This window comes from Monodon monoceros, unplaced genomic scaffold, assembly GCF_005190385.1.
Source record: "Monodon monoceros isolate NGI ecotype Baffin Bay Population unplaced genomic scaffold, NGI_Narwhal_1 Super_Scaffold_11, whole genome shotgun sequence".
Classification (NCBI taxonomy): domain Eukaryota; kingdom Metazoa; phylum Chordata; class Mammalia; order Artiodactyla; family Monodontidae; genus Monodon; species Monodon monoceros.
Genome location: NW_021703767.1, coordinates 70,011,183 through 70,028,262, shown reverse-complemented (window position 1 = coordinate 70,028,262; position 17,080 = coordinate 70,011,183). Strand labels below are relative to the sequence as shown.

Genomic DNA, 17,080 nt, shown 5'->3' with positions numbered 1-17,080 from the left:
ACCTCGATATATAAGGCAAATGCTATCATCCATAAGAGGAGAAATCAACAGTCACACAATAGTGAAGGACTTTTAACACCCCACTTAACATCAATGAATAGATCATCCAGACAGACAATCAATAAGGAAACACAGGTCTTAAATGACACATTAGACCAGATGGTCTTAATTGATACTTATAGAACATTCCATCTAAAAGCAGCAGACTACACATTCTTCCCAAGTGCACAGAGAACATTCTCCAGGATTCATTACATGCTGGGCCACAAAGCAAGCCTCAGTAAGTTTAAGAAAACTGAAATCATATCAAGCATCTTTTCTGATCACAACGCTATGAGTTTAGAAATCAACAAGGAAAAAAACTGTAAAAAACACAAACAAGTGGAGGCTAAACAATATGGTACTACATAACCAATGGATCATTGAAAAAATCAAAGAGGAAATCAAAAAATAACTAGAGACAAGTGAAAACGAAAGCATGACAATCCAAAATCTATGGGACACAGCAAAAGAGTTCTAAGAGGGAAATTTATAGTAATACAATCTTACCTCAGGAAACAAAGAACATCTCAAATAAACGACCTAACTTTGCACGTAAAGCAACTACAGAAAGATGAACAAACAAAACCCAAAATTAGTAGAAGTAAAGAAATCACAAAGATCAGAGCAGAAATAAATGAAACAGAGATGAAGAAAATAATAGAAAAGATGAATGAAATTAAAATCCCGTTCTTTGAAAAGATAAAAACGGATAAACCTTTAGAAAGACTCATCAAGAAAAAGGGAGAGGGCTCAAATCAATAAAGTTAGAAATGAAAAAGAAGAAATTACAACGGATACGACAGAAATACAAACAACCACAGGAGACTACTACAAGCAACCATATGCCAATAAAATGGACAACCTAGATGAAATGGACAAATTCTTAAAAAGGTACACTCTGAAGACTGAACCAGGAAGAAATAGAAAATATGAACAGACAAATCGCAAGTACTGAAATTGAAACTGTGATTAAAAAACTCCCAGCAGGGACTGCCTGTTGGCAGAGTGGTTAAGAATCCACCTGCCAATGCAGGGGACACAGGTTCGATCCCTGGTCCAGGAAGATCCCACATGCCGCAGAGCAACTAAGCCTGTGCACCACAACTACTGAGCCTGCACTCTAGACCCAGGAGCTACAACTACTGAGCCCGTGTGCCACAACTACTGAAGCCCGCATGCCTAGAGCCTGTGCTCTGCAACAAAAGAAGCCACTGCAATGAGAAGCCCTTGCACCGCAACAAAGAGTAGCCCCCACTCGCCGCAACTACAGAAAGCCCACACACAGCAACAAAGACCCAACACAGTCATACATAAATAAATAAATATTTATTTATTTTAAAAAATAAATAAACAGAAAAACCTCCCAACGAACAAAAGTCCACAACGACATGGCTTCACAGTAGAATTCTATCAAATTTAAAGAAGACTGAATACCTATCCTTCTGAAACTCTTCCAAAAAATTGCAGAGGAACGAACACTCCGAAGTGCATTCTATGAGGCCACGATCACCCTGATACCAAAATCAGACAAAGATACCGCAAAAAAAGAAAATTACAGGCCAATATCACTGAAGGACATATACGCAAAACTCCTCAACAAAATACTAGCAAACTAAATCCAACAATACATTAAAAGGATCATACGCCATGATCAAGTGGGATTTATCCCAGGGATAAAAAGATTTTTCAGTATCCATAAGTCAATCAGCATGATATACCACATCAACAAATCGAAGAATAAAAATCACAAGATCTCAATAGATGCAGAAAAAGTTTTTAACAAAACTGAACACCCATTTATGATAAAAACTCTCCAAAAAGTGGGCATAGAGGGAACATACCTCAACATAATAGAGGCCATGTATGACAAACCTACAGCTAACATCATACTCAATGGTGAAAAGGTGAAAGCATCTAAGATCAGGAACGAGACAAGGATTACCACTCTTGCCACTTTCACTCAACAGTTCTGGAAGTCCTAACCATGGCAATCAGAGAAGTAAAAGAAATAAAAGGAATCCAAATTGGAAAAGAAGAAACAAAATACTCACTGTTTGCAGATGACATGATGCTATACATAGAAAATCCTAAAGATGCTACCAGAAAACTATTAGAGCTCATCAATAAATTTGGTAAAGTTGCAGGATACAAAATTAATACACAGAAGTCTCTTGCATCTCTATACACTAAAAACAGAAGATGAGAAAGAGAAATTAAGGAAACAATCCCATTTGCCAGCACATCAAAAAGAATAAAATACCTGGGAATAAACCTACTTGAGGAGACAAAAGACCTCGACTCTGAAAACTATAAGACACTGATGAAAGAAATCAGAGATGACACAAACAGATGGAAAGATATACCGTGTTCTTGGATTGGAAGACTCAATATTGTCAAAATGATATACTACCCAAGGCAATCTACAGATTCAATGCAACCCCTATCAAACTACCAATGGCATTTTTCACAGAACTAGAACAGAAAAACTTTTAATTTGTATGGAGACACAAAAGACCCCAAATAGCCAAAGGAATCTCAAGAAAGAAAAACAGAGATGGAGGAATCAGGATCCCTGACTTCAGATTATACTACAAAGCTACAGTCATCAAAACACTATGGTACTGGCACAAAAACAGAAATATAAAATCAGTGGAACAGGACAGAAAGCCCAGAAATAAATTCATACACCTATGGTCAATTAATCTATGACAAAGGAGGAAAGACTATACAATGGAGAAAACACAGCCTCTTCAATAAGTGGTGCTGGGAAAACTGGACAGCTATGTAAAAGAATATTAGAACATTCTTTATCACCATATACAAAAATAAACTCAAAATGGATTAAACACCTAAATGTAAGACCAGATACTATAAAACTCTTAGAGGAGTACATAGGCAGGAAACTCTTTGGAATAAATTGCAGCAATATCTTTTTCAATCCGTTTCCTAGAGTAATGGAAATAAAATAAAAAATAAACAAATGGGACCTGATTAAACTTAAAAACTTTTGCACAGCAAAGGAAACCATAAACAAATCGAAAAGACAACCCACAGAATGGGAGAAAATATTTGCAAATGATGCAACTGGCAGTGAATTAATCTCCAAAATTTACAAACAGCTCATGCAGCTCAATATCAAATAAACAAGCAACCCAATCAAAAAATGGACAGAAATAGACATTTCTCCAAAGAAGACAGACATACAGATGGCCAAGAGGCATATGAAAAGATGCTCAACATTGCTAATTATTAGAGAAATGCAAATCAAAACCACAAAGAGGTACCATCCACACCAGTCAGAACGGCCATCATCAAAAGGTTTACAAACAATAAATGCTGGACAGGGCTTGCAGAAAAGGGAACCCTCCTACACTGTTGGTGGGAACACAAACTGGTACTGCCACTATGCAGAACAGTATGGACATTCCTTAAAAAACTAAAAATAGAGCTACTATATGATCCAACAATCCCACTCCTGGGCAGATATCTGGAAAAAAACATGGTTCAAAAGGATACATGCACCCCAATGTTCATTGCCGTGCTGTTCACAATATCCAAGACATGGAAGCAACCTAAATGCCCATCAACACATGACTGGATAAAGAAGATGTGGTATATAAATACAATGGAATATTAATCAGCCATTAAAAAGAATGAAATAATGCCATTTGCAGCAACATGGATGGACCTGGAGATTATCACACTAAGTGAAGTAAGTTAGACAGAGAAAGACAAATATCATATGATATCCCTTATATGTGGAATCTAAAATGAAATGACACAAATGAACTTATTTACAAAACAGAAATAGACTCCTAGACTTAAAAAACAAACTTATGGTTACCAAAGGGAAAGGTGGTGGGGGCAGGGAGGGATAATTGAGAGTTTGGAATTGACATATACACGCTACTATATTTAAAATAGATAACCAACAAGGTCCTATTGTATAGCACAGGGAACTATGCTCAATATTCTGTAATAACCTAAATGGGAAAAGAATTTAAAAAAGAATAGATACATGTATATGTATAACTGAATCACTATGCTGCAAACCTGAAACTAACACAATATTGTTAATCAACTATACTCTAATATTAAAAAAAAAAGGAACACAATTTTTTAAAAAAAGGAAAGAATGGCTAAAAATTTCCTGAAGATTCAGGAAGTCCAGAGTGTTCCAAAGAAGATGAACCCAAAGAAACCTGAACCAAGACACATAATTAAAATGTCAAAAGTTGAAGACAAGGAGAGAATCTTAAAAGTGGCAAGAGAAAAACAACTTGTTATATACAAGAGAATCCCCCTCATAAGACTATCAGCAGACTTCTCAGCAAAAACTTTGCATGCCAGAAGGAAGTGGCATGACATATTCAAAGTGCTCAAAGGAAAACACTTCCAACCAAGAATACTCTAGACCATATGGACCTAATAAATACAGAGAACATTCCATCCAAAATAAATACAGAGAACATTCCATTCCATCCAGAATACACATTCTTCTCAAGTGTATATGGAACACTCTCCAAGATAGATCATATGCTAGACCACAAAACAAGTCTCAAGAAATTTAAGATTGAAATCATATCAAGTATCTTTCTGACCACAATGGCATGAAACTGGAAATACAGAAAGAAAACAAGAAAAATCTCAAATATGTGAAGATTAAACAATATGCTATTGAACAACCTGTGGGTCAATGAAGAAATCAAAGGAGAAATTTCAAAAAAAACCCTTAAGACAAATGAAAATCAAAACAAAACATACCAAAATCTATCGGATGCCACAAAAGCAGTTATAAAAGGGAAGTTTATAATGATACAGGCCTACCTCAAGAAATAAGAAAAATCTCAAATAAATGACCTAACTTTATACCCAAACAAGGCAGAAAAAGAACAAATGAAGCTCAAAGTTAATAGAAAGAAGGAAATAATAAAGATAGGAGTGGAAAAAAATGAAAGAGACTATTAAAAAGACAATTAAAAAAATAATGAAACTAAGAGCTGGGTCTTTGAAAAGATAAAATTGATAAACATTTAGCTAGAGTCACCAAGAAAAAAAGAGAGCGCTCAAATAAATAAAATCAGAAATGAAAGAGAACATACACCAGATACCAAAGAAATACAAAGGCTCATAAGAGGTTACTATGAACAACTATATATCAACAAATTAAATAACCTGGAAAAAATAACCTGGAAGAAATAGGTAAGTTCCTAGAAACACACAATCTTCTAAGACTGAATCATGAATAGGAAATATGCATAAACCGATTACTAGTAAGGAGAATGAATCAGTAATAAACAAACAAACAAAAACAGCAACAAGAAAAAACAACTCACAACAAAAGTCCAGGACCAGATGGCTTCATTGTTGAATTTTACCAAACATTCAAAAAAGATTTAATACCTATCCTCCTCAAACTCTTCCAAAAAATTAGAGGAGGGAATGTTCCCAAACTCATTTTACAAGGCCACCATTACACTGATACCAAAACCAGATAAGGACACAACAAAAAAAGTACAGGCCAGTATTGCTGATGAATTTAGAGGCACAAATCTTCAACAAAATATTAGCAAACCAAATTCAACAATACATTACAAGGACAATAAGCTATGATCAAGTGGGATTTATCCCAGGCAATACAAAGAAGGTTCAACATCCACAAATCAATGTGATACACCACATTAACAAAACAAAGGATAAAAATCATATGATCATCTCAATAGGTACAGAAAAAGCATTTGACAAAATTCAACAACCATTTATGATAGAGACTGAACAAAGGGTAGAGATGGAACGTACCTCAAGATAATAAAGGCCATATATGACAGGCCCACAGCTAATCATTATACTCAATGGCGAAAATCTGAAAGCTATTTCATTAAGATCAGAAACATGATAAAGATGCCCATTCTTGCCATTTTTACTCAACATACTATGGAAGTCCTAGCCAGAGCAATTAGGCAGAAAAAAGAAATAAAAGCCATCCATACTGGAAAGGAAGAAGTAACTAAGTGGGCAACAACATGATTTTACATTTAGAAAACCATAAAGAGTTCACCAAAAAATTGTTTGAAGTAATAAACAAATTCAGTAAAGTTGCAAGGTACAAAATCAATATACAAAAATCTGTTGTGTTTTTATACACTAACAACAAACCATCAGAAAGAGAAATTAAGAAAACAATGCCATACACAATTGCCTCAAAAAGAACAAAATACCTAAGAATAAATTTAACCAAGGAGGTCAAAGACCTGTACACTAAAAACTATAAGACACTGATGAACAAAATTGAGATGACACAAATAAATGAAGATATTCCATGATCATATATTGGAAGAATTAATACTGTAAAAATGTCCATACTATCCAAAGCAGTCTGCAGATTCAATGCAATCGCTATCAAAATTCCAAAGACACTTTTCACAGAAATAGAACAAACAACGCTAAAATTTCTTTGGTACCACAAAAGATCTCAAATAGCGAAAGCAATCTTGAGAAAGAAAAATAAAGCTGGAGGCATCACATGCCCTGACTTCAAACTGTAAACAGAATGGTATTGGCATAAAAACAAATAGATCAATGGAACAGAAAAGAGAATAAACCCTAAAAATAAAACCAAGCACGTATGTTCAATTAATTTATGACAAAGGAGCCACGAATATACAATGGGAAAGGATGGTCTCTTCAATAAAATAGTGTTTGTAAAACTGGACAGCCACATGCAAAAGAATGAAATTGGACCACTATATTACACCATACACAAAAATTAACTCAAAATGGATTAGACTTGAATGTAAGACCTGAAACCATAAAACTCCTAGAATAAAACATAGGTAGTAAGCTCCTTGACATCACTCTTAGTGATATTTCTTTGGATCTAACTTCAAAGGCAATGGCAACAAAAGCAAAAATAAACAAATGAGACCACATCAAACTAAAGAGCTTCCACACAGCAAAGGAAGCCATTAGTAACAAAAAAAGGTAACCTTCTGAATTGCAGAAGATATTTGCAAATTATATGTCCAAAAAGGGGTTAGTATCCAAAATATATAAAGAACCCACACAGCTCAATAATTTAAAAAAAGATCTGATTAAAAAATGGGCAGAAGATCTGAACAGACATTTTTCCAAAGAAGACATATTGATACAAATGGCCAACAGGCATATGAAAAGATGTTCAGTATCACTAATCATCAGGGAAATGCACGTCAAAACCACAATGTGATATCACTTCACACCTTTCAGAATGGCTATTATCAAAAGAGCAAGAAATAATAAGTATAAGGACTTCCCCGGTGGTCCAGTGGTAAAGAATCTGCCTTCCAATGCAGGGGATGCAGATTCGATGCCTGATTGGGGAACTAAGATCCCACATACCGTGGGGCAACTAAGGCCATGTGCCACAACTACTGAGCCCGTGTGCTGCAAACTAGAGTCCACGTGCTCTGGAGCCCGTGAGCAACAACTATGGAGAAGACCCGCAGGCCACAACTAGAGAAAAGCCCACACGCTGCAATGAAAGATCCCACATGCCGCAATGAAGATCCCACATGCCACAAGACCCGATGCAGCCAAGAATAAAATAATTAACTTTAAAAAAAGGAAATAAGTGTTGGTGAGGATATGAAGAAAATGGAACCCTTGTGCACTGATGGAGAAAATGTTAATTAGTGCAGCCACTGTGGAAAATAGTATGGAGGTTCCTCGAAAAATTAAAAACAGAACTCCCACGTGATCCAGCAATTCCACATCTGGATATTTATCTGAAGAAAATGAAAACATTATCTTGAAAAGATTTCTGCACCCCCATGTTCACTACAGCATTATTTACAATAGCCAAGATATGGAAACAACCTAATTTGCAAAACAACCATGAATGAACAAGTGGATAAAGAAAATGTGGTACACACACACACACAAAATGGAATATTATTCAGCCACGATAACTGTAAAACATTGAAATTTGCTCAACGTACATGGACTTGAAGGGCATTATGTTAAGTGAAATAAGTGAGATGGAGAAAGACAAATACTTCATGATATCATTTATATGTGGAATCTTACAACAACAAACAAACAAAAAGACAAGTCATAGATACAGAGAACAGATTGGTGGTTGCTAGAGGCAAAGAGTAGTGGGTAGGCAAAATGGGTGAAGTGATTCAAAAGGTACAAACTTACAGTTATAAAATAAGTAAGTCATGGGGATGTAATACACAGCATGGTGACTACAGTTAATAATACTGTATTGCATATTTGAAGGTTACTGAAAGATCTTAAAAGTCTCAGCAGAAGAAAAAAAAATTTGTAACTATGAACACAGACATGTTAATCAGACTTGCTGTGGCAATCATTACACAATATATACAAATAGTCACTACGTTGTACACCTGAAACTAATATAATTTTATATGTCAATTATATCTTAATAAAAAAATCAATGGAAGAATATACACCAAAGTGTTTTCTTAAAGTTTTCATAGGACTTCCCTGGTGGTGCAGTGGTTAAGAATCTGCCTGCCAATGCAGGGGACATGGGTTCGAGCCCTGGTCCAGGAAGATCCCAAGTGCGTGGAGCAACTAAGCCCACGCGCCACAACTACTGATGCTGCACTCTAGAGCCCATGAGCCACAACTACTGAGCCCGCGTGCAACAACTACTGAAGCCCGTGCACCTAGAGCCTGTGCTCCGCAACAAAGAGAAGCCACTGCCATGAGAAGCCCATGCACCGCAACAAAGAGTAGACCCCCCTCGCCGCAACTAGAGAAAGCCTGTGCGCAGCAATGAAGACCCAACACGAAGACCCAACGCAGCCAAAAATAAATTAATTTAAAAAAAAAGAAAGGTGACTTAAAAAAAAAAAGGTCTCATAAATACAGAGCCTACTGTGTGAAGCACTAGTTGATAATATCCTTTTCTACATAAATCATCACATTTTAATGCCAGAATGCATACTCCCACCCAACACCATCTTATTTTAAGAAGAAAAGCAGTTACTTAGTGAACTAGATCAGAGGTGTTCAGAATTTTTTTTTCCTGTATCTCTAAAGATTTGAAAAATTTATGAATACTTTTAAGCTGTAAAAAATGTAACTTCTAGAGTACTGAAAAAATTAACATATTATCCTAGAACTGTTACATCACGCCTTTAAGTGAATACAATGGGATCCAAATGCTATACTGATTTGATACTCAACATCTGCTTAAAAAAAAAATGAAAATGTTGAATAATGAACTTGGAAAATTTTACATTTTTTTGAACTCATATTTTCATTCCATTGTCTCCACAAAATTTTATTCTAATGCAATATATATCTGTGCTTGAAAAACTTTTACTAATCATTCTATGATACTTCTCCATTAACAAAAATGTATTTAAACTGAAATTTTAAATTGTGAATTTATTTTTTATTTTTTTTTTTTGCGGTAGGCGGGCCTCTCACTGTTGTGGCCTCTCCCGTTGCGGAGCACAGGCTCCGGACGCGCAGGCTCAGTGGCCATGGCTCACGGGCCCAGCCACTCCACCGCATGTGGGATCTTCCCAGACCGGGGCACGAACCCGTGTCCCCTGCATCGGCAGGCGGACTCTCAACCACTGCGCCACCAGGGAAGCCCTAAATTGTAAATTTTAAAAATTTCCTGTGACCATAAGTCTCTAAGTGTTAAAAATTCTGTTATCATTACAATTGTTATGAGCATAAAATTGATTAAAACATAATCTGCAAATTTTGACAGAAGCATAAAAACAGATTATTTTGGAAATGCGTTTCTTTTTTTTTTTTTTTTCGCAGTACACGGGCCTCTCACTGTCGTGGCCTGTCCTGTTGCGGAGCACAGGCTCCGGACGCGCAGGCTCAGCGGCCGTGGCTCACAGGCCCAGCCGCTCCGCGGCATGTGGGATCTTCCCGGGCCGGGGCACGAACCCGTGTCCCCTGCATCAGCAGGCGGACTCTCAACCACTGCGCCACCAGGGAAGCCCTGGAAATGCATTTCTTAGTGAGATGAATGGTACCTGATCCTGGCAATTAACTTATGTATCTACTGTAGTTGACTATTACTTACTACTAGGAAGTCAGAATTCAGTGTAAGTTCTTTTGCTTTTTGGGGGTGCAAATAATAAGAAACCCTATTTGCATAAATAAGTAGACATGAAAGGAGTTCTGTTATATCTAGCTCTCTCAATATTTTGAACTCCTTCTGAGTTAACTTCCAAAAAGCACAGACACAGACACACACACCCCAATATCTAGTATCAAAAAAATAATTTTTAGTCATCTGTTAACTGATGACTTCTTCAAAAATAAACCAACTTTTCAAAAGAAGATCCCTAGTCATTCACTTTCTCAGCACTGATGAGATGCACCATAGCAAGATTCTGGATGGTGAGAATAGTCTAACCCACATCAACTAGTGCTTCAGTCCTTTCAAGATTCTGGATGGTGAGAACAGTCTAACCCACATCAACTAGTGCTTCAGTCCTTTTCATAATAACATCAGAATGGGGTTCACAAAGGGCAAACATAAACCCTTAGTGGTGGAGAAAACTTACATAAGTCTTCTAGATAGAACTTCTGTGATAACTGAAAGGTTCTATATCTGCACTGTCCAATAAGGTAGCCACTAGTCGCATGTGACTATAAATTTTAAAATTCATAATGCTCAATATTCATATGCGGCTAGTAGAAACTCTATTAGCACATTTAGACCCTTCTACTTACACTGTGGTCTGCAGCTTTTGCTGGCAGCTTGTGAGAAATGCATAACCTCCCACCCCGCCTCAGATTTACTCAGAGTATGCATTTTAACAAACTTCCAGGTGATTCACATCTACTCAGAGTTTAAGAAGCCCTGTACTAGAAAACTCTAATCTGTACAAAGTTTTTCCCTTTCATTCACCAAAAAACTGCCTCCATGAAATGTCCACCCTCTGGCCTTAATTCTTGCTCCTGGCCACACAGTGCAAAATTGAATCCCCCTTTCCTAGCAAGCGCCCTTCCAAGTATTTAAGCAGCTACCAAATTCTCCCCCACGACACACCTTTTCCTCCCCTACCCCCGCCGTCCCATTGTCACGAGGTTAAATACGCGGAACTCTTTCAAGTACTTCTGTGCAAGACAAGGCCCCAAACTGGGTTTCCCCGACTCTCTTGCAGAGCACGTGTCAAAAAGCAAGCGAGTCACAGTGCAGGCTGTCCTTTAGGTCCTCAAAAGTCTAACAGTTCCTGGTCTCTGGGCTTCGCAAACAGACTCCACCAGACCGATAGCAGGGTCGACCCGCCTGCTTGGCTCTTTTGCTGTCACCCACAGCCCAACTCCTGTTATCCCCCCTCTTCCTGGTCCCCATCCTCGCCACCCAACCCTCCTCTTTCCTTTCCTGGGCAGGTACCTGACTCAGAATACGGGGTCGAGACACGATGCCCCGTAGGTCGATGTACACGGGGGAAGAAAGCCCGCTCTTCAGCACGAAGTTCCCAAACTTGAAAGCCTGCACGTCGTACAGACCCGTTACCAATGACTCTAAAGCTGCTTCATCGGCCGCCATCGTCTCCCTCTCCCAGTTCACGCCGAACTCCAAACCGCCGCTTAACGGCGGCGCCCGGTGACGTCACCTGAGAAATCCCGCCTCTTCCGGCCCTTTTTCCGGCGGCTGGGAGAGCTCGCTCTGCTCAGCTCCGGGTGCCAGGTAGCGAGGGCCCAGGGTTTCAGGTCCGGTTCCGGGCAGTGGTAGCGAACTTTACCCCGACGCTGCCTATGAGTGAAATCGCTGGACTTTGAAGCCCCAATAGTTAGATTGGCTCCAGGATCATAAAATCAAGACTCTCAAGAGAATTTGTATGAATCCTGCCTGCTTTTTATAGCGCAGTGTCCTCTTAATTCTCCTTCTTGGGCGAGCATATCTTTATTTGCCCGTTATTAAACACCACTGTCCCCTCCCCTCCCCTTTCTCCAAATAGAGTGTAAGTTCTGGAAGACGGGGACCTTTGCTCAATTCTTTTATTAACTTCATGGCATTTGGCAAATGTCAGTGTCATAGCAATTTCCACATGGGACTATAAAGCTCTTAGCAGGTAATTGTTCATTACCTCTTCTGTCGGCCCTCTGCGTCTGGAGGAGGACGTGGGTTTAGTCCCATTTAGAGTAGCACAAGTGTTTGGCACATAATACGTGTATAGCAGATGAAGAAGAGAGGGAAGAGAGCAGAAGAAGATGAATTGATACCTTGGTATCAAGGTTATCCAGGAGGATAATCATGCCAGCTAATCTGAAAATCTAAGCGTATTTTGTATTCACAAATAAATTCCTTAAAGTAGAGGAAATTCCCATTGTGGGTAGAAGGCAATACTTTAAGGATAATTACCTTTAAAACCATAAGACTCACCATTGTTACTCATAAAATCGATTCTCAAGTCATTTCTATGTTTCTATGTTCTTTTATGTTTGTCTGTTTTCTCTGAAGGCAAGATGACCAGCCAGTGTGAAGAAGTCCATGCTTTTGACAGTTCTCATTTCAAATAAATGCAGTAAAATCTTGATGAAATAGAAACCCACTGTTAAAACATTTTTCTTCTTATGTGCAAAATAATCTAACCAAAATACTTCAATCCCAAATACTTGTCAGCCTGAAGAATAAAATGGCCTGTTAGTTTACCAACAAAATGAGTTTTACTTGGGAATGGCAGAGGAATTGCGTTTGAGGCACGGAAACTATGGCAAAACATAGGCAAGTCTGGAGAACAAAGGCGAGGAATGTTACTTTACAGAGAAACAGGGGAAGTTGGGAGGGGCTGCTTTGAAGGAAAGTCCATTGGAGGAAATCAAGAGTTCAGGGTCGTGACAGTTTCTTATTGGCTGCCTTGTTGGTGTGCAAGGAGAACATCTTCCGCCCTCATGCTACGGAAGTTAAGTAAGCATCTTCCTGCCCAGGGCTGTAAAATAAGCTGCATAGGGTGGTATGTGCTGGTGTGTGCATGAAAGCTCCTCCTTCAGGGCTTCCTCACTCCACTTTAAATGAGATTTTCCTTTATTAGTTTTCACACACTCTAGCTAACTGACAGTGTACTATGAATCACTTTCATTTGCACTTGGGTGGCGCACACAGACTCTTTCAAAGCCTGATATGTCTGCAGAATCTAGTCCAGATTCCTGGAGTCCACAATATGTTGCGTAAACTTGTGAGATCCATCCCAAATGGCCTGCCAATTTTCTAACAAAGTTGCCAAATAAAACATCAGAATGAAGGTAACAACACACAGGGAGGCTTATTTGACACTTTTGGATAGAGAAATGCCTTTGAATACTTCTCCAGGCAACAAAATTGTTGCTTTCTTTCCAAATGCTGGGTAAAATGTGTTATGTAATAATAACGCAATATTTTCAACTTGTCAAAGGCTTTCATATATTTGGAGGAAGAGCAAAAAAAATTACTCTTTTCTTTCTACCAGAAGTTTTAATTAGAAAACAAAAGACCACCAGAAATAATATCTTTAGTATAGTATATTTATAGGAATGCATAACTTGAGATGTACATTTTGAAGTTTCATCCATAACTTATAACATTTACTGTAGTAATAATAACAAGACAGCAGGTCATCACTTTACATCACACGAGTGATTTTGACTTACAAATAAAATATTTACAACCTACCTTTACAAAACGACGTTGTGTGCATACAAAATGAACAACTGCAGAAAAATTTAAAAATAATGAGACAACCAAAAACCCAGAAGATACACTTAAGGCAGACCAGCAAGACACCGAAATAATTAAGGCTGTGGAATTCTTCTGCACCTTGAAAATATAGAGCTATTTATCAATACTGTGGAGTGATTTTAAATCAATTGTTACAAGCCTGATGGAAGTACGTACTTATATGTATATGTATATGCATAATGGTCCCTATGGGGAAACCTGTCCACTTACGGATAAGGCCCTTTATCTGAATGGCCAGAGATGCCCACCCCAAACTCTCAAAAGCCTTGGTGGGGAGGGGTCACTCAAAACCAAGAGGTGCCAGTGAAGTTTGCAAACCAACTGTTAAATATTCAAATATAAAGATCCTTCTGACTCCAGGTAAAAGGAATAACCTATATGATGGTCCCACTATGTTTCAAGCTTTGTTCATTTGGCTTTGTAGACTTCAAAAGACAGCAAATAATTCCCCCGTGAGTAGAATCTAACTCTACCTATCAGCCCTAATGGTTTTGAATGGCCCTAGATGGTTTTCTACTAGAAAAATTGACACACCTGGGCTGTCTTCAACCGGATAGATTTCTGCATATGAGCAATAACATATACATACATATTATACACTATATACATGTACAGATGTACATATATCCATATTTTCCAACAGTTTGCACTTTGATCACTACTGTTCTCTGACTAGGGTCTCATTCTGAAGAACAGGTCTAGTTTTTTCACAGTCTTCACATTTGTCCTAACTACTAGTTTTACCCACCTTCCCCACAGAGTAGGCCAAAGTTTGGCAGAAACAGAAGAAAAAGCACCAGGGTCAAAAAAATCAAACACAGAGATGACAGATATGGCTTAAGTTAGTAAGAGAAGATGTATGTTTTGTTAACTTCAAATTCATAAGCACAGTCTTTGACATCACAGTAACAGTCTCCATAACACTCCAGGATGTGGCTTCATTTCTTGATGGAAATCAGGCATTGATGGAACGATTATACTAGCTATTCCTGGGCTAGCAAATTCGCTTGCTTAAATTAAGCCTCAGGATTGGGACTCTGAGAATTGTCATTTGCACTCTTTTCTACCACCCGCCATTTTCTCAGCCATCCTCACTATCTGAAATAACATTTATCTGAGTAAACAGTTCATCTTGATCATTTGAATAAAAAATAAATCTGACGACATTTTAGAATCTCGCTGACAGGAAACACAATAGCCCATGAGTATTAATTTCAGTCTTTCCATAAATGTCCCTTAAAGATGAAAATTTGTCTTAGAGTAATTGTTTTTTCCTCTCCTCTAACTTCTACATGTACTGAAAATGAGGAAGAAATGTCTTTCATAGAAAATATGGCCTGTGATATTTCTGTGTTCTACTATTTTTCTATAGATTTCTCACATGCACAATATTCTCTATGAAAGGCGTCTAATGCTATGGACAAATTTCAGCCGTTTTTAATCCTCTAGAATTAATGAAACAACTAAGAGCCTTATAGTTTTTAGAAAATGGATATTAATGTGGTAGCTCCCCTTTTCTTAGTGGAGAACTGGTAAACCTTACCCTTCCTAACTCCAACCTGGGTTTAATCATTCATTTCCAAATGATCCCTAGATTTTAAATAGTTAAGAAAAACTGTAATGTAAATAAATACACTGAAAGCCCACATACTATGTTTGCCTAACCCAGACTCCACAGAGATGCTACACAGGAGAGAAATAAATAAGGCCCACATTCCTCAAAACTGAACAAGGAAGTGGTGAGTTTGCACTTTTGCCCTACTACAGAGACACCTTATGTTTGAAATATTTCCTCTTCTATCAAATTCATGGGACAAGGTTTTAGTTAATACACAGAAATAACCACCATCTAGTTTATGACATATTTGCTCCCTCATATTCTCACAAATCTAAATTTCCATGCTCTTCCACAGGGCAAGAAAAAAGTAATGACTGGGCTTCCCTGGTGGCACAGTGGTTGAGAGTCTGCCTGCCGATGCAGGGGACACGGGTTCGTGCCCCGGTCCGGGAAGATCCCACATGCCGCGGAGCGGCTGGGCCTGTGAGCCATGGCCGCTGAGCCTGCGCGTCCAGAGCCTGTGCTCCGCAACGGGAGAGGCCGTAACAGTGAGAGGCCCGCGTACCGCAAAAAAAAAAAAAAAAAAAAAAAAAAAGTAATGACTAACTCACGGGCACTAAATCATGGAGACTATGGAAAAGCAAATATGCTACTCCTGAAACACCTAATTATCTTTTTTAAAAAATCCAAGGTTTTCCCTCTGAAAACTAAGAGTCCAATTCATTTCTACACCTGTACGTTTAATTTGCCTCATTATAGATACCTGTGAGAATCTGAAGAAATGAGTTGTGATATCAGAAAATGTTTTATTCTCACTTCTGCCCTCCCAGTGAGGAAAGTGGCTGTTTGGGCTCTTCTCTGTCAATTTTTCTAGAGCATAAAGCTTGAGAAGAGTGTCACGGTTGCTTTGGAGGGCATCTAACTCTTTGCTTCTGCCATAAGACATACTGGAGAAAACAGTTTATTGACAAACACTTCATCAGCTCTCCTAACCTTTTTCTGTACACAAGCTTTTAAATGATTGAAATTACAGGCTAAGACCAAATAACATTCAGACAAAGAGCACCTAGTACTTCCAATTAAAATTAATTTATAGAATTTAATCTCATGGGTTTTCAAATGGTATCTAAAGACACGAATATTGAAATCCTGGAATGTTCAAAGTTACTATCGATAAAATTCTTAGCACTGGCAGTGTGTAGCACTTTAAAAAAATCAAAGTATTTTCTAGATATCCCAACTAAGGTATTTTCCCAACATTCCTATGAGATTAATTCCTCCCTCCATCCCCCCAACTCCCATTTTAACAATGGGGACATTTGGGGCAGAAAAAACAAAGACTTTCTGTAAGAAAGGACGAATCAGGAATAGCTGAGGTTGAAACTCAAGAATTCCTGGGCTCACCCTATGTTCAGATGGTTTCATTTAGAAGATATTTCAAAATAAAGAAAAAATGCTGCAGTATCAGTCAATCTTTATCTCCCAACCTCCCCTCTGAAAGGCACTACTATTTATAAAGACTTGTGAACCACAAAGCGGTGCAGCCAGCTTTTCCTCTGCTTCCTCTACTCCCCCAAGAGTGTTTATGGCTGTCAGAGACCTGAAGGACACCTCCAACGTTATGATTTTTTTCTTAAAAATTTTCCTACATTCAGCTGTAAGTGGATATAAATCTATTTAATTTGAAACAAATATAAAAGATGAAGTAAATTATTATACCTTAGAAAAATTATCGTGCGTTGTCCCTGATCGTTTCCTTCTTTTTGCAT

At 38.1% G+C, this 17,080-nt stretch overlaps 1 protein-coding gene across 1 annotated transcript in view; it reads right to left on the bottom strand.

Annotated features, from left to right (window-relative positions):
- Positions 1 to 11,676, bottom strand: part of UMPS (uridine monophosphate synthetase) — a 54,251-nt gene extending 42,575 nt beyond the window's left edge. The window contains exon 1 of the mRNA XM_029215089.1: positions 11,429 to 11,676. Within this exon, the coding sequence (XP_029070922.1) occupies positions 11,429 to 11,584 (156 nt within the window). The 5' untranslated portion in view covers positions 11,585 to 11,676. The remainder of the gene's footprint in view (positions 1 to 11,428) is intronic.
- Positions 11,677 to 17,080: the final 5,404 nt, after the last annotated feature.